The following is a 20016-nucleotide window of genomic DNA, read 5'->3' as shown; positions in this document are numbered from 1 at the left end:
CACTCTAAAAATAATTTAAATTCAAATCAGAAAATATTTTAAGTTCAAATCAAAATTGAATAAAAAAAATTAAAATTAAAATTATATATTAATATATAATAATATTAACGAATTTAATATTTATGTTAAAATATGAATATAAAAATATGATATCTAAAAATTCTTCAATTATATGAAAAGACTTTAGTGAAATTTGATGATACTTGTATTGAACATTTTCCTATGTCCGTCACTTATACTTGAATATGAACATAAGATATGGGGCTTCCCATATAAAAATAGTGAATATGTTGCTGGTTCTAGCATAACTACAATCATGAATATCTTCAAATTTAAGTCCAAATTTGAGTTGATTATATTACAATTCACACATTATTGATAAGAGTGAATCATTGTCACATATATCCCCATTAGCATGCAATTCTTACGATTCAACCCCATAGACGTAAGTATGGTGTTCAGCAACCTATATTTCATGGAGTACGTAATGTTCAAAAAGTGAACAAAAAATCAAATCCATGAAATCTTCGGATCACCAATGTAATAGGTTCGATTAGTTGAATCAGATAATTTAATTAAAAAGATTTAAAGATCAAAGCATTTAAATATTTAATAAAAGGGTAAATTACACTATTACTCACTAAACTATGGGTAAGTTTTTTTTTCGATCACTTAACTACAAAAAATTACATTTGGTCACTGAACTATTCAAAAGTTTTCATTTAAGTCATTGGGTTGTTAAACTTAATGCTATATGGCTTTCTCTATTTGGACATCGTACCAATTAAAAGCTCTCTTTCTCATTTTCTTCTACAGTTCAGTTTTTTTTCATGAAACAACTTTGGACATCACGAATCTGTGAACAAAAAAAAATAGCGATTAAGTAACAAGTAAAAAAATAGCGGAATAAATTGAGAAATTAAACACACAAATTTAACGTGGAAAAGCCCCTCCAAAGAAGATAAAAAATCACAGGCAAAGATAATTTTATTATAATGGCAAAAAAACAAAGAGTATAAAAGATGGAGATAAAAACTAAACCTCGAAAACCCGAAAACAAAGAACCCTCAAAATGTAAGCACAAAATTCTCTAAATGTATTATGAGTTTTAATCTTTAAAGTGTGTATTTTCTAAGGTTGTAAAAGAGCCTATTTATAGGCTAAATTCATAGGTTAAATAATAAAAAAATAATCTAGACTAATCAGTGTTTAATTGAAACAAATAAACAGAGTTTAACTAGAAGATTATTTCAAATTTGACTGAAATAGGAGTCATACTTAACAAATCTCCAACTTGACTCATATTTCCACAATGCCATCTTTGCCAAAACCCGCCACGAGCCTATCTTGAACTATGCAAGGAATTAATTGAGTCGAATATGTGCTTAGAAACTGGAAGACTTCTAGCCTTCGACTTGTACACTGCCAAATAAAAAAAAACTCGGGTTTGATTTTCACGAACACAGTGCCTTAACTTTTTAAAACCTGCATCCAAAAGAAAACCTCTCTTCAACGAAACAGTCATGCCTTTTTCCCTCCTATGACCAAATTGCCTCCGATCCAAACGAGTTGACTTCAACTCCGTAACAGACGAGGGACATCCGATTTCACTGGTCATTGTAGAACCTTCCAGAATATAAAAACTGCTGGTTCTTTTACCTTTTAACAAAACGAGAGCTCTATGAGATACTATAATGTCGCTCGACTCGATGTTGATTCTTCACCCTTTCAAGTTTAAAATACTCAAATAGATGAGATTCTTTCGTAAATCAGATACATACCTGATATCTAAGAGTGTCCTAATCGTCTCATCGTATATCCTAATTTTAACAGTACCAATACCAATTACCTTACTAGATGAATCGTTTCCCATGCGCATAACTCTACCTTCAACCGAACTGTATGTGGAGAACCATTCTCTATTGAGACACATGAGGAAAGAACATCCCGAATCTAAGATCTACTCGGACGTGAGCTTGGAGTTATCGTTCGTTGACACTAACAAGAAATCATCACTGCTTTCATTAGCCAAATTAGCACCAGCTACATCTTCCTCGTTACTCTCAGCAGCTTTTTTATTTTGCAGTTTATAACAATCTGCTTTGACGTGACCTAACTTTTTACAATAGCGACATCTTTTGTCTCATTTCTTTGATGCTACCAAAACGGAAACTTGCTTATCTGCTTTGCTATCCAAACCAAACTCATTGTCGAGTTTGTTTCTACTCAACAAATGACTCTTCACATCTTGAAACGAGAGTTTGTCTCTTCCATAAAACAGGGTCTCCCTAAAAGACTTGTATGAAGGGGGTAAAGAGCACAATAATAGCATAGCCTGATCTTCATCGTCAATATGAACCTCAACATTCTTTAAATCATTTAAAAGAGTAATGAATTAACTTATGTTATCTCTAAGAAGCTCACATTCGTTCATGCGAAACGTAAATAGACGTTGTTTCAACACTAAACGGTTAGCCAGAGACTTGGTCGCATAAAGAGTTTCTAACATTTTCCACAAGGCGGATGAGGTTTTCTCCATCAATATCTCCTGCAATACCGTATTCGCGAGGAACAACTAGATGGCAGACAAGGCCTTTTCATCAAGCTCTTCCCATTTTGTTTGATTTAGATTCTCAGACTTTTTCCTGGTAACAACCTTTTTCAAGCCGATTTGAACTAGAATTGCCATCATCCGAACTTGCCACAGATTGAAATTTGTCTCACCATCGAACTTCTCAATTTCAAACCTTGTTGCTGCCATATCTGAATGAGTTGATCTATGAAAATTGAACTAGCTCTGATACCACTTGTTGGAATCGATTCGATTAAGCAACAAGTAAAAAAATAGCAAAATAAATTGAGAAATTGAACACACAGATTTAATGTGGAAAAAGCCCTCCAAAGAGGATAAAAAACCACGGGCAAAGATAATTTTACTATAATGGCAAAAGAACGAAGAGTATAAAAGATGGAGATAAAAACTAAATTCCAAAGACCCAAAAATAAAGAACCCTCAAAATGTGAACACAAAATTCTCTAAATATGTTATGAGTTTTAACCTCTAATGGGTGTATTTTCTAATGTTGTAAAAGAGCCTATTTATAGGCTAAATTCATCAAATAATAAAAAAATAATATAGACTAATCAGTGTTTGATTGAAACAAATAAATATAGTTTAACTAGAAGACTATTTCTCAAATTTGACTGAAATAGGAGTCATACTTAACAGGTCACTAAACTATTCAAAAGTTTTCATTTAAGTCATTGGGCTGTTAAACTTGATGGTGTATGGCTTTCTCTATTTGGACTATTTGTACCAATCAAAAGCTCTCTTTCTCATTCTCTTCTACAGTTCAGTTTTTTTTTCATGAAACAACTTTGGACATCACGAATCTGTGAACCAAAATTCAAATAGCTTTTTTCTCTGATTTTCGACACTAATTGTCAGATCAACTTGGATCTAAGGCATATTCTTCTACTCATTGATAAATGTTAATTCACCATACCAATCATCGAATCATCGCTTGAAGCTTGCTGGCGAAACTTTAAAAAAACTTAATAACCCAATGACTTAAATAATATTTTTTGAATAGTTCAAAGACTTAATGAAAACTTTTGAATAGTTTAATGACCAAATTGTAAATTTTTTAATTAAGTGACTAAAATGAAATTTACCCATAATTTAGTGACTGATGATTTAGTTTACCTTTAATAAAAATGTATATTTAACTAAATGATTAAGTACTTAAAATAAAATATATGTTTAACTAAATGATATGCACTATTAGGTCTTTTAATATATATCCATTAGATTAAAGGTGGAATTCTCATTGCATAACTTTTTTTATTTAAAAAAATATATATTCAAGTCATTAAATTATTAATAAGTTTATATTTTAGTCACTAAAATTTAAAAAGTTACAAAAATAATCATTAAACTATTCAAAAGTTTACGTTTAAGTCATTGAGCTATTAAAATAGTTGTTGTAACATGTATGACATTTTCAGTTCTCACCACTTGCACCAATCAAAAGCTCTCATTCTTTTTGTCTTTCACAATTCAATTTTTTTTAAAGAAACAATTTTGAACATTACGAATTTGTAAACTAAAATCGAAACAATTTTCTTCTTCAATTTCTGACGCTAATCGTCAAATCAAGTATGTTCTTCAACTCATTGATAGGTACTAATCCATCATACCGATCATCGAATCGTCACTAGGAACTTACTAGTCAAGCTTTAAAAAAAACCCCAATGATTTAAATAATTTTTTTGAATAATTCAGTAAAATAAATAAAAACTTTCGAATAACTTAGCAACCATTTTGTAACTTTTTAAGGTCGAATGATTAAAATATCAACTTACTAATAATTTTGTAATATTGAATGTAATTTACCCTTAAAAAAACAGTTTAAACCCCTTTTTTCCCCCTTTTTCGTCGGTTCTCTAAACTTCCAATTTTATAACATGTAGTTCTCGGTTGAATTGACTAAATCCAATCTGATTTTTTCAACCGTGCTTATATGCATATGGTTAGAACAAAATACATGGCCCAGATTGACCATTCTACTATGAAAAACAGCAATTGGTCCAGGGAGCAATAAACGCATAATTTGAAAGGAAAGAAATACTGAAACGGAACTTTCTAGTTCCAAGATTCTAGGCAAAATTTGATCTTCTTGAAAGTTGTTCTCCATAGTTTAGTGTTCAAACTGATACGAATATTGCTCATCTGATGTAAAAAAAATTTGCCAAATTTTCTGCTTCTAGTCTATCTTCTACTTTTTCCTGCACTTTTCAACAACAGCTTGAATCATAATTTTTAGCTCAGACTGAAAGAACAAGAAATTATAAGCTTACACTCTCCAAAAATATCCAAAGCTCAAGTGTGGAGAAGAAAGAGATCGTACAGATAGGACCAAGAATTAGATGCACTTTTCAGGCTACCCCATGGAACTAATGAGTACAAACTCCAGAGTACATCAATCAACCTCACAACCAGCTATGCCGCTGCCTAAACTTCAACCAGTGTCTGTTCATCAATAGTGAACACCATACTCCGAAAGCTTTACCAAGTTGCTTCATTTACATCATTCTGCATGGAATGACAAAATCTGATTCAGACAATTTTAATTTCTGATAAGTCAAATCTCTTGTATGCACAAGACTACTTGCATATTGTTTGAAGCCATAATTGATGAAATATCTCTGCTTTCACGTGTTTTTGCCCTTTTTCTCCTGGTATAAGTCTTTCCAAATCTGTGTATACCATAAATAAGATACATCTGATAGAATGAAAAGTTATAGCAGTAAACGTTTCTCCAGTTCACAGCCTAAGCTCTTTCTTGTGAAAGATAGAACGATGTATGAGGAAAATATCCTGCATCAGACAAATGTACTGTCAATTGATTCAAAACTTCAATTAGGTTGACCCCTTCAAATTTTGTAGAATGACTTGAAGAAAAAGAATACATCTTGTTCTTCGATTCTATCCAGCTACATCCTGTATCTTTCTTCCTTGCTTTATCCTTCATGATTTTTCTCAATTCCGCTATTTTATCCCACATTTTGGCCTCTGCATATATGTTCGATAACATAATATGAGCTGAAGTATCTTCTGGATCAATACTCAAAATTTTCTCTGCAGCAAGTCTTCCTAAGACTAGGTCCTTGTGGATTTTGCAGCCCGATAAAAGACATCGCCAAACCACCTTGCTTGGCTCCATAGAGAAGCTCCTTATGATCTCATAAGCTCTTCTAGTTTCTCCCTTACGAGCAAGAAGATTGACAATTGATGCTAGATGCTCAAGCCTTGGAGCAATACCATGGTCCCTAGTCATGGAATCATAGTAGTACAAACCCTCCTTTAAAAGACCAGCGTGAGCACAAGCAGATAATAACCCAATGAAAGTGACATCATTAGGTTTGACTTTACCTCTCTGCATCATACTATAAATCTCTAGTGCTTCTCTCGCGAATCCATGTTGAGCATACCCTGTAAGCATAGTATTCCAAGAAACCAAATTTTTCGAAGTTAGAGAATCAAAAACTTCTCGAGCAGCATTCAGTACCCCACATTTTGCATACATGTCTATAAGGGCACTTCCAACAATGACATTAGAATCAAATGCAGGTTTAATAATACAGCAATGTGTCTGCTTTCCCCATTCAATTGCTGGGAAATCACTAGATACACCCAAAATGATGGAATATGTGTAAAGATTGGGTTTATATCCCTGAAATAACATATTTTTTAGGAGATTGATGGCATCCTCATATTGACCTGACCTAACATACCCAGAGATCAGAGAATTCCATGAGACTGTATCATGCTCATCAATATCTTCAAAAGTTCTCAATGATTCTTGAAGAAACCCGCATTTTGAGTAAAAGTCTAGCACAGAATTTCTGACAACTAAAAATGAACTATATCCCATTTTAATGATCAAAGTATGAAGCTGGTTCCCAAGTTCAATATTTTCTGCATCAGCGATGGCTCCAAGTATAGAAGAGAATGTTCTTTCACTAGGCCTGATTCCTGAAGAGTAAAGCTTAAGAAAAATATCAATTGCTTCTCTTCTCTTGCCTTGTTGAACATAGCCTCCAATTAATGAATTCCAAGCAGCCAACTTTGATTGGTTTACCTCCAAAACCACCTGACAAGCCAAGTTCAGGTCTCCACACTTTGCATAAACACTTATCAACCCTGTCTCAACAAATTTGTCGAACTCAAGTCCACATTTAACCACCAAGCAATGTATTTGCATTCCAAACTTCAAGTCTTCCAATCCTGCACATGCACTCAAAACACTTGCACAAGCAAACTCATTAATTTTCACACCCACCCTTCTCGACTTCAAAAATATATTCAAACTCTTCAAGTTATCTGCCCGTTGATTATAACAAGAAAGAAGTGAAGTCCAAGAAATCGAATTCGGCAACAACATTGCATCGAAAACCAACTGAGCTGACTTCAGCAACCCACATTTTCCATACATATTAATCAAACTGTTACTAACAGGTGTACTAAAATCCACCCCACTCCTATAAATCTTGCCGTGAACTTCCTTCCCAGCTCTACCATCACCTAAGCTAGCACAAGCTGAAACAGCACTAACAAAAGTATAATAGTTTGGCTCCACACTATCATTAATCATCAAACTGAAACAGTCTAGGGCCTTTCCCGGCATACCAACTTGAGAATATCCCGAAATCAACGCAGTCCAGGAAATGACGTTTCTTTCAGGCATTTCTTCAAGCACTTTACGTGCATAGAAAATACGGTCGAACCTCACATACATTGCTAGCAAATGGTTGTTAGTGTAAATATCTTGGGCCATCCCAGATATGATGATCTTGGCGTGGAGCGCTTTGCCTTTGGAAATGCTTCGGGTGTCGCCGAAAAGGCGAATAAGGCGAGGGAATGACGCCATTGCGAGGGACTCTGAATATGGGTATTGGTTGGTTGAACATCTAGAGATGGAAAGAAAACATTGTTAGAATTATTAAGAAAGATTTAGAAGTTTGGGAATGGGCCGCCGTTGTATGTTCTTCGTTTTGTTATTTATGAATGCTTTCGCCTGGACTTTCTGCTAGTGTCATGCGACGCTGCATTTGCAACAAACTCTGCATGCGTTCGCTAAGTAGATGCGAATATTCAACAAATAATATTATTTAATTTCAATGGTAAAAATAATTAGGTTAAATTCTGTCATTAGTCCCTGTAGTCGTGTTTTTAGTCTTTCTGTGTTTTAATTTGGCAATTTTTAGTCCTGTACTTTATGAATTTTTAGCCTTAACCAAATAGTAATTGTTAAATTCATTAAGTTAAGTTTGACTATTTCAAAATGCTATCATGTTGCTTTCATATATTACTCATAAAAAAAGTTAGTTAAATTTAAAGATTTTCATTTACGTTCAGACTGAAATTTTGAAATTAAAAAATATAGAGACTAATAAATTATTAATTAGATAATATGGGCTAAATCTATAACTTTAGGGTTAGTATAAGACTAATAGTAAATTTTAACCAAACGAATTTACTGCTAACATTTAGTTAAGACTGAAATTTCAAAAATTGAAAAGTACAATTACTAATATGGGCTAAATATATAAACTTAATACACCACTTATGTGGTGTATAGGGACTTATAGTAAAATTTGACCAAATAATTAATAAAATCAATTTTTTACTTGTTTCTCTAACTTCTAAATTGACTTTTTTTTGGTTTCTCAATTTATCTATTGGAACGAGCCCAATAATTAATATTTTTGTAGGCTTGTTAAGGGATAGATGCTGACCACGAGTTTTAAAGTTGATTAATACCTAGGACAAAAATTGAACATTCAACCACTTGTTAAGGTAGGAGAGACCATTGCCATCTCACCTAACTTCGGTGGTTAAATTATCAACTACTTTAAATATATTGTTTAATCATATAATAAATATAGTTTTATCATACAAATTGACTCCGAGTTAACATATATATGGATGCTTTAAATATATCATTTATTGATACATAAGGAGAAGGTGGTGGTGAAAAATAGACCAATTCACTTAAACAGGTGGAAAGTTGAAAAAGGATAAGAGAAGGAAAGGAGTGAGGAAGGTCAAAAGGCAAGGGAAGGTAAGCGTAGTAGGCAAATGTTTAGGGTTGCTGAGAGGGTCAAAAAATCGTCTCTTCAACGTGATGGAAGGTATTTATAGGGGAGGTCCCATGCCTGGTAATGCCTTTTCACCAACAATACGAGTGGTGGTCCACTCATGTGGTGGGCCAGGTGGTAGGCCGATTGCCCTCATGTATAACACTTCCTTAACATTTTCTTTGTTGTGGTAATACAAGGTTGTTACGCCTCAATGGTCCCTTGGTGGTCCACTCATGGAGGTGAGTGTATTCCTTCTAAAAGCAAGTGGCTTGGAGGATGAGACACCCGAGTGGCTGGCCAGCCAAGTGATGTAAGATGAAGGACTGCTTAGATGATCTTCGAATGGGGTACTAGCTAAGTGGTGTGCGACGGAGATCCATTCGCATATGTATCTCAAGTGTCTTTTTCAAAATCAAGATTAAATTAATAAAATGGTCAAATATTGAAGGCTAATTTTGTTATTATACCAAGCAACGTCAGCATTTGGTTTAGCAATCAAACCTATTTTAACGGTAGAGTGATTAAAATTGACAACTTATCTGAACAGAGCAATGGCATATCCAGCCGCCCCTCCTAAAATGGAAAATTATCCATTTAAGCCCTTTGGAAATTTTAAAAATTTAATTTAGTAGAAGTAGAATTGCCCTTTGCCCTCCCCTAAAAATGATAAAAAAATTTTGATTTAATCTTTTAAAAATTATAAAAAAAATATAGGCTATTAAAAATTACAAATTAGTTTCGGGCCCCCTAAAAGAATGTTCTAGCTTCGCCTTTGAACAAGAGTGACTAAAATTGACAACTTATCCAATAGGAGTGGCTAAAATAACAAGTTTTTGAAATGAATGACCAAAATAGGAATACGAGTAAATCGAATGGCTAAATAGGTAGTTTACCCTTAATTTAATTTTTAATAAATGATTATACTTTTTTTGTCTGTGTTCCTTCGTTTAGCTTCAAGGTTGTTCTATGAAACTGCAATACCTGTGAAAACACCTTGGTATTGTCGCAACAATGCTGGCTTAACTACGAAAGTTAGTATATAGGCGACAAAGAAGAAAGAAAACAATACTCAATTAAAGGCATGCAAGAACAACAAGGTACAAAATGCTAAGTTACAAGAGATTATTCTAAATCCTACCAATGACAGCATATTACATATATATATGTGTGTTTGAGGATCAAATTGATAGAATTTTTAAATATGAAGGGTTAAACTTATTGAATTATTTAAATTTATGACTAAATTGATAGAATATATAAATATTGAGGACTGGATAGATTATTATACTAGTCAAAAAACGATCACGTCTTCATTCTCGTTAACCATATAACGGAAAGCGGCCAAAACAAAAATAATTTAAAACGTTAATGATGAATTTGAATTTTTTATAGTTTGGTGATCAAAATAGAAACATACTAATATTTGGATGACTAATTGTAGAATTTACCTAAAATTAATTAATAAATTATTTTTAGTTTTTCAGTGGATAAATATAAACTTTAATCAAAACTCTAACAAGTAAATAATCATTAAAACTATTTTTTTAAAAGTCTAATTTCTTTTTAAAAATTTTAAGCTAAAAGGAAAACCTAAAAAGTTAATATTAAAAGAAACTTATTAACGTGTGAAGAAGTTATCCTTTAGGGATTTTTTAAGGAAAATTATGTGCAATGTATAGAATTTGATACTAAAGTACTCTTTGGGAGGCTCATTACTTCAATTAGTCCCCGTGTTCCTTGAATAGATCTCTTAATTATTGAGAGAGTTGCCCAAAAGCAGTATATAAGGCGTACCCAGTAAAACTTACAAGTAAACCAGATATAGAGATGGCGAATAAGGTTGTTGTTTCCATTATTATATAATTTCAAGATCACAGTGGGTCTATGATAAGATTGTTTATTTACAGCGGAATGATATACAAAGTCAACAAATCTCACCGAATACAAAATAAGATTTATGGCTTATAACAGCCCAGTTTTAGCTAAATCAAAATAGTGGTTTCAAAACCATAAATCCTAGGTCGTAAAATTATTTTAATATTATTTTTGGTGTTTACAATATGTGATAATATATGTGTGAAAATTTCGTGAGCTAATTTTATCGTTTAATAGCTCAACTTGAGAAAAATGACTTAATCGCGTAAAATGCAAACGTAGCATGGTATAATTTAAAAGTGCTTAATTTTTATGGCTTATTAAATGAAAGGTCCTTATGTTGTAATTAGACCATTGATAGTGGAGATGGACATAAATAGCCTTAAATTAGGTGATTTATTAATGTTTAAACCAGGGTTATTTTGTAATGTATGAATTAAAGCTTAAATAATTAACACAAAAACATTATCATCTTTATTTTCATCATCCATAACCGAAAATAAAGAAAAGAAAGAAAGCTTGAAGTTCATTTAGGGTTCTGCACTTGTGTGGCTTAATTGAGGTATGTTTTGAGCTCGGTTTTTAATGATTTCTATATTTTTGTGATCGTTGATTTGAGTTCTAGCTAGCCCATGCCATAGTTTTTGAATTGGTTGATGAATTTGTCAGTTTTCATTGATGAATGCTTGAGCTTTGTGATAGATGATGATGAATTATGGAAGTTAGATGATAGATTTTCATGTCTTGTTAAGTGATTTTTGGTAAAAATACAAATTAGGGATTATATTGTGAAAAGATGAAAATGTGGGGTTTAAAGTGTGAATAAATGAAAGATATGGGTTACTAAGGGCATAAGGGTAATTCAGCCAAGCATGGGTCTTATTGAATTTTGTGAATTTTGTGTATTTATGAAATAGAGAGTAAATTGATTAAATGTGAAACTTTAGGGGCTAAAGTGAAAAAATGTCCAAATATGAATTTGTGGATTAAATTGAATAAATATGTGATTGAATAAGTTAATTTTGAATGCATATAGATCAAGAACAAAAGAAATCCAACTTAGATTGAGGCAAGAACAAAGTACTCGACTATCGATTAGTTTCGTCATTTTTATGTCCGAGGTAAGTTCGTACGTGATAAACATTGTTACAATTATGTTTTTAATGCTTTAATATTGCATAAATTGTGTATATGCGACTACAATTGCTTATGATGACAAATCGACTATATTTGGCACTTAGTGTGCGTTTCGAGATAGCTTCGGCTATATAAAGCATTTAGTGTGCGAATTGGAATAGCTTCAGCTATATATATGGCACTTAGTGTGCGAGGTTGAGAAAGCTTCGGCTATGAAAGGCACTTAGTGTGCGTTCGGTATGAATTTGTACAGGTATGTACATATAAAGCATGACCAAATGGAAGAAGTAATGAACTTGTTCATACATACTTGAGTAAGTATGAGGAAAGCTTGTTGGTCATCATGATTTAGATATGAATTAGTTCAAATTGATGATTTATATGTTATAAACTGTTAAGTATATTTAGTACGAGCTTATTAAGCTTTTAAAGCTTACTTGTGTGTTTTTTCCATGTTTTAGAGATTATTAAAGCTAGCTCGGACATCGGGGATCATCGGGAACCATCATCACACTATCGACTACTTGTTGGTATTTTTGGATGCTTGTAAATATAGTGTATGGCATGTATAGACTAGTGAGTTGATGATATGATTTAAGATTTGATATAGCCATGAGATTTGGCTAGTTTTTGTTGAAAATGTTGGGTATGTATTTGGTCATCTAAGTTGGCCTAAGTTATGTGCATAATGCCTTATATATATTGGCTTGTTTTGGGTATGTTGGGCTTAGTTGTTGATATAGTTTAATGATGGGTTTTGTGATATGTAATAGATGATAATATGATGAATTAATGTATATGGAACTTATGCAAGTTGTGATGAATTTTGGCATAGTGATTTGTTAGGTTTTGAATGTGGAATTGAGTGGTTGAATTGGTTGATGATAGATGGTATGGTATGTGTGTGAATTGGTATGTTTTGGTTGCCTATAATTGTATGGAAAGGGTTCTAAATTGGTTGCTATGTGTACATGAGTGAAGGGTGGCAAATTGGCTTTTCAAATGGCCTATTTTTGTCCACACGGGCGTGTGTCTCAGCCGTGTGTGATACACGGTCATGTTACACGACCGTGTGTCCCTTGGGGTACCCTTTGAATTAAAGTCAGTATACCCTACAGGTTTGACACGGCCTAGACACACGGGGGTGTCTACTGGCCGTGTATGGCACACGGGCTGGCACATGGGCGTGTGGCCGGTCGTGTAACCCAAGTCAATAACCTCCCTAGTTTTCCCACGGCCATGGCACACGGGCATGTCTCCGGCCGTGTGGTACAAGTCAGTATGTATGCCCTGTTTTCACACGGTCTATGACACGGGTATGTCTAGTAACCGTGTGAGGCACACGGCCTATTCACACGGTCATGTGACCTTTAAATGTTGAAAATTTTATAAGTTTCTCAAAGTTTATGAATGTTATCGGTTTAGTCTCAAACCACTTCTAAGCATGTTTTAAGGTCTCATAGGACCTTATAAGGGACAAAGTGATTGAGATGAATGGGTTTTAATAATGATTTTACAAATGTATAATTTATGTTGTGATTGATTGGTAATGCCTCGTAACCCTATTCTGGCGACGAATACGGGTTAGGGGTGTTACATTTAATTGGTATCGAAGCTACGGTTTAGTCGATTCTAGGACTAACGTAGCGAGTGAGAGTCTAGCTACACATGCCATATATATAAACTGCGATAGTGTGATGATTCTTGACAGTTAAAATATGTTTTTCGTATAGCAAATGAATCTCGATCGAGCCGTAGCTGACGATGTTTAAAGTAATGCACCCGCTCCCACTCAAGGGGCAGTGTAATCTGATTCTAGACTCGTATCTGGTAGCCAAGGGGGAGAGGCTAAGCAAGCTTTCTTCCAAATGATAAGTGAGTGGTTTACGAAATTCGTTCAAATGAATCTGGCTGTTCAAAAACCTCCACCCCCACCTATTCCTCAGCAAATCCCGATTGTGCCACAAATGATAAATCTGATTTGATTGAATAAGCCGCCAGTGGATAGGATTCGTAAACATTGGGTTAAAGAGTTTCGGGCTACAGTTGATGATGATGCTGAGAGAGCTGAGTTCTGGCTCGAGAACACGATCAGAGTATTTGACATCGGTGGTGGAAAATGTTGACATCGGTGGTTCCTAGAGAACGGGTGACTTTGGAATTCTTTCAGACTGAGTTCCGGAAAAACTACATAAGCCAAAGATCTCTTGATCAAAAACATAAAGAGTTTCTGGAATTGAAACAGTGTCGAATGATTTTCACTGAATATGAAAGAGAATTTGTACGTTTAAGCAAGTATGCTCGGAGTCTACTGAAGAGGTCATGTGTAAATGATTTGTTAATGGGTTAAATAAAGATATAAAGCTGTTAGTCGGGATACTTGAGTTGAAGGAATTTGTAGTATTGGTTGAGAGGGCTTGTAAAGCTGAGGATCTCAGCAAAGAAAAGAGAAATGCTAATTCAGAGGCAAGAGATTCGAGGAAGAGATTGATGAATAAATATTATCATTCCTCGTCGAAAAAATCTAGAAACTATTTTAACCGATCGACAACTTCAGTTTGATATCAAAATAGAGATTGCGGAAAGCAATATACCAACCCTAAAGCTCAAGCCACATCGGTATCAAGTGTTGGTAACGAAAAAGATGTTAAACCCGAGTGCCAACAGTGTGAAAGACGGCATTTTAGAGATTGTTAGGTGAAAAATAATAATAAAACTTGTTACAGTTGTGGTTCACGAGATCACTTTATTAAAGATTACCCAGAGTTAGCTGAAAAAGATAATGCTCAGAGTGCGAGGCTAAGTAACACTACTGTTAGAGGGAGACCATCCTGTTATGTTGGAAATGTGAGTGGTGGTAGAGGTGCAACACGAGACACTGCTGCAAGATTTGATGCTAGAGCACCTGCATGAGCCTATGCTATTCGCGCTCGCGAAGAAGCGTCATCTCCAAATGTTATTACCGATACTTTTACTCTCTATGATACTAAAGTTATTGCATTGATAGATCTAGGATCAACCTATTCATATGTATGTGTAAATTTAGTATCTAGTAATTAGAGTATCGAACGCCATAGACAAGTGTGTTTTGGTTGATAAAATGTGCAAGAACTGTCCATTGATGATTCGGGATAATTATTTTCCAGCCGATTTGATATTGTTGCCATTTAACGAATTTGATATAATTCTGGGTATGGATTGGCTAACGTTGCATGATGTTGTTATGAATTACAAACGAAAGACGATTGATCTAAGATGTCAAAATAATGAGATTATCTAGATTGAGTCAGATGATCTGAATGGCTTACTAGCAGTGATTTCATTGATGTTGGCTCAGAAATATGTGAGAAAGGGTTGCGAAGCTTATTTTGCTTATATGCTTGATACGAAAGTGACTGAAAAAAAGATTGAATTAGTGCCAGTTGTGTGTGAGTATCCAGATGTGTTTCCTGAAGAGTTACCAGGTTTACCATCGATCCGATAGGTTGAATTTGGCATTGAGTTAATGTCGGGTACAACGCCGATATCAATAGCTTTGTACAGAATGACACCGACAGAGTTAAAAGAATTAAAAGCTCAATTGTAAGAATTAACCGATAGAGGATTTACACGACTGAGTTTCTCGCATTGGGGTGCTCCCTTTTTTTGTGAAAAAGAAAGATGGCACAATGAGAATGTGTATAGATTATCAACAGCTTAACAAAGTGACGATCAAGAACAAATACCCTTTTACTGCGGATTGACGATTTGTTTGATCAACTGAAAGGGGTTACAGTGTTTTCAAAGATAGATTTGAGTTCGGGCTATTACCAGTTGCGAGTTAGAGATTCTGATGTGCCAAAGGCTGCATTTAGAAATAGGTATAGTCACTATGAATTTTTGGTTATGCCTTTTGGACTAATGAATGCACCTGTTGTATTTATGGACTTACTGAACCGAATTTTTAAACTGTACTTAGATCGATTTGTTGTTGTATTTATTGATGACATATTGATTTATACACGAGATGAAATTGAACATGCCAAGCATTTGAGAATTGTATTGCAGACTCTGTGTGATAAGTAGTTATATGCAAAGTTTAGTAAATGTGAATTCTGGGTGTATGAGGTTGGTTTTCTAGGGCATATTGTGTTAGCATCGGGTATCCAAGTCGATTCGAGCAAAATTTTTGCAATAATGGATTGGAAGCCTCCGAGAAATGTATCTGAAGTCCGTAGTTTTCTGGGACTAGCCGGCTATTATAGACGGTTTGTGAAATGCATTTCAATGATTGCGATCCCGTTGATGAGATTGCTTTAGAAAGATGTAAAGTTTGAATGGTCTGAGAAATGTCAGAAAAGTTTTGATCAGTTGAAAGCTCTTTTGACTGAAGCTCCAATGTTAGTACAACCAGAATCGGGTAAAGTGTTTGTGATCAATAGTGATGCATCATTGAATGGTCTAGGCTGTGATTTGATGCAGGAAGGCAAAGTCATAGCTTATGCCTCGAAACAATTGAAGCCGCATGAAAAGAATTATCCGACACACGATTTAGAGTTAGCTGCCATTGTGTTTGCATTGAAGATTTGGCGTCGTTATTTATTTGGTGAGAAATGCCACGTTTATTCAGATCACAAAATTTTGAAATATCTGATGACTCAGAAAGATTTGAATTTGCGATAGCAGAGATGGCTAGAATTGTTAAAAGATTATGAATTAGTGATTGATTATCATCCGGGAAAGGCTAATGTTGTTGCTGATGCTTTGAGTCGAAAATCTTTATTTACTTTACGTGCAATGAATACTCAGTTAACTCTATCTGATGACGACACGATTGTAGTTGAGTTGAAAGCGAAACCTTTGTTTCTACAGTTGATTTGTGAAGCTCAAAAGGTTGATAATGAAATGTTAGTAAAACAAGCTCAATATGATTCAAACCCTAATTCAGAGTTTCAAGTTGATTCAGATGATTGTTTGAGATTCAAAGGTCAAATATGTTACGAGAAATTCAGAGTTGATTCAGATGATTTTGAGTGAAGCACATGGTAGTCGTTTGGTTGTTCATCCGGGAAGCACAAAAATGTATAAGGATTTGAAACAGCTTTATTAGTGGCATGGTATGAAACGTGACATTTCAGATTTTATTTCTAAATGTTTAATTTTTCAGCAAGTTAAAGCTGAGCATCAAGTATCGTCTGGTTTATTGTAGCCAATAATGATTCTCGAATGGAAATAGGATAGAGTGACTATGGATTTTGTGTTAGGATTGCCCATATCTTCAAGTAAGAAAGATGCAATCTGGGTTGTAGTAAACAAGTTAACAAAATCAACCCATTTCATTTCGGTATGAACGAATTATTCGCTTGAAAAGTTAGCTGAGTTGTATAGCTTCGAGGTTGTGAGATTACACGGAGTACCTGTTTCTATTGTTTCAGATAGAGATCCGAGGTTCACGTCAAGGTTCTGGAAGAAACTGCAAGATGCACTGGGTACAAAACTACATTTTAGTACTGCATTTTATCCACAGACGGATGGTCAATCCGAGCGAGTTATTCAGATACTCGAGGATATGTTGAGATGTTGCATTCTTGAGTTTGAAGGTACGTGGGAAAAGTATTTGCCGTTGATTGAATTCACGTATATCAACAGTTTTCAATCGAGCATTAAAATGGCACCTTATGAAGCTTTATAAGTCGGAAGTGTCGAACATTGTTGTATTGTACTAAACTTAGCGAGCATAAGATTCACGGTGTTGATCTGATTAAAGAAACAGAAGAAAAAGTGAAAATGATCTGCGACAGTTTGAAAGTAGCTTTGGGTCAACAGAAGTCTGACGCATATTTGAAACGAAAAGATATTGAGTTTCAGATCGGGGATAGAGTGTTTTTGAAAGTATCTCCGTTGAAGAAAATACTTCGATTCGGTCGTAAAGGCAAATTGAGTTCGAGATTCATCGAGCCGTATGAGATTATCAAGTGAGTTAGACTAGTGGCTTATCGGCTAGCATTGCGGTCTAAGCTAGAAAAGATTCATAATGTGTTTCATGTATCAATGCTACAAAGGTACAGATCCGATCCTTCGCATGTTATTTCCCTGACAGAAGTTGAGATTCAATTAGATTTATCATACAGTGAAAAACCGATCTGAATTCTAGCTCGTGAGATAAAATAGCTGAGAAATAAAAGAATAGCGTTAGTAAAAGTGTTATGGCATCGACACGGGGTATAAGAAGCTACGTGGGACACCGAGGATGCTATAAGAAAGCAATATCCAAACCTTTTCGCTGGTAAGATTTTTGGGGACGAAAATCCCTAAGGGGGGAGAGTTGTAACAGCCCGATTTTAGCTAAATTAGAACAATGGTTTCGGAACCACAAATACAAGGTCGTAAAATTATTTTTAATATTATTTTTGGTGTTTACAGTATGTGATTATATATGTGTGAAAATTTCGTGAGCTAATTTTATCATTTTTATAGCTCAATTTGAGAAAAATGACTTAATCGCGTAAAATGCAAAAGTAGCATGCTATAAGTTAAAAGTGCTTAATTGCCATGGCTTATTAAATAAAAGGTCCTTGTGTTGTAATTAGACCATTGATAGTGGAGATGGACATAAATAACCTTAAATTAGGTGATTTATTAATGTTTAAACAAAGGTTATTTTTGTAATTTATGAATTAAAGCTTAAATAATTAAAACAAAAACATTACCATCTTTATTTTCATCATACATAACCAAAAATAAAGAAAATAAAGAAAGCTTGAAGCTCATTTAGGGTTCGGCACTTGTGTGGCTTAATTGAGGTATGATTCGAGCTCAGTTTTTGATGAGTTCCTTGTTTTTGTGATCGTTGCTTTGAGTTCTAGCTAGCCCATGCCATAATTTTTGAATTGGTTGGTGAATTTGTGAGTTGCCATTAATGAATGCTTGAGCATTGTGATAGATGATGATGAATTATAGAGGTTAGATGATAAATTTTCATGTTTTGTTAAGTGATTTTTGGTAAAAATACAAATTAGGGATTATATTATGAAAAGATGAAAACATGGGGTTTAAAGTGTGAATAAATGAAAGATATGGGCTACTAAGGGCATAAGGGTAATTCGGCCAAGTATGGGTTTTATTGAATTTTGTGAATTTTGTGTATTTATGAAACAGGGACTAAATTGATTAAATGTGAAAATTTAGGGGCTAAAGTGAAAAAATGCCCAAATATGTGTTTTTGGATTAAATTGAATAAATATGTGATTGAATAAGTTAATTTTAAATGCATATAGATCAAGAACAAAATAAATCAGACTTAGATCGAGGCAAGAACAAAGGACTCGACTAATCGACTAGTTTCATTGTTTTTACGTCTGAGGTAAGTACGTACATGATAAACATTATTACGATTATGTTTTTAATGCTTTAATATTACATAAATTGTATATATACGACTACGATTGCGTACAACGATAAATCAACTATGTTTGGCACTTAGTGTGCGTTTCGAGATAGCTTCGGATATATAAAGCACTTAGTGTGCGAATTGAAATAGCTTCAGCTATATATGGCACTTAGTGTGCAAGGTTGAGAAAGCTTCGGCTATGGAATGCACTTAGTGTGCGAGATTATAATAGCTTCAGCTATATTTTGGCACTTAGTGTGCGAGATATCGAGTATTTCGACAGTACCACGTAAAGGTATGAGTTCGGTATGAATTTGTACAGGTATGTATATATAAAGCATGAAATCCAAATGGAAGAAGTAATGAACTTGTTCATAAATACTTGAGTAAGTATGAGGAAAGTTTGTTGGTCATCATGATTTAGATATGAATTAGTTCAAATTGATGATTTATATGTTATGAATTGTTGAGTATATTTAGTACGAGCTTACTAAGCTTTTAAAGCTTACTTGTGTGTTCTTTCCATGTTTTAGAAATTATCGAAGCTAGCTCGGACATCGGGGATCATCAGGAACCATCATCACACTATCGAATACTTGTCGATATTTTTGGGTGCTTGTAAAGATGGTGTATGGCATGTATAGGCTAGTGAGTTGATGATATGATTTAAGATTTGATATAGCCATGAGATTTGGCTAGTTTTTGTTGAAAATGTTGGTATGTATTTGGTCATTTAAGTTGGCCTAAGTTATGTGCATAATGTCTTATATATATATTGGCTTGTTTTGGGTATGTTGGCCTTAGTTGTTGATATAGTTTAATGATGGGTTGTTTGATATGTAATAGATGATAATATGATGAATTAATGCATATGGAACTTATGCAAGTTGTGATGAATTTTGGCATAGTGATTTGTTAGGTTTTAAATGTGAAATTGAGTGGTTGAATTGGTTGATGATAGACGGTATGATATGTGTGTGAATTGGTAT

General features: G+C 34.1%; 1 protein-coding gene across 1 annotated transcript; it reads right to left on the bottom strand.

The window, feature by feature from the left end:
• Window positions 1-5333: 5333 nt before the first annotated feature.
• Window positions 5334-7433, bottom strand: LOC107902508 (pentatricopeptide repeat-containing protein At2g27610). Its single transcript, XM_016828676.2, has one exon. The coding sequence runs from the start codon at window positions 7431-7433 to the stop codon at window positions 5334-5336; it is 2100 nt and encodes a 699-aa protein (XP_016684165.2).
• Between the last annotated feature and the right edge of the window lie 12583 nt (window positions 7434-20016).

This window comes from Gossypium hirsutum, chromosome A05 (assembly GCF_007990345.1).
Source record: "Gossypium hirsutum isolate 1008001.06 chromosome A05, Gossypium_hirsutum_v2.1, whole genome shotgun sequence".
NCBI lineage: Eukaryota > Viridiplantae > Streptophyta > Magnoliopsida > Malvales > Malvaceae > Gossypium > Gossypium hirsutum.
This window is presented reverse-complemented; position numbering and strand designations above follow the sequence as displayed.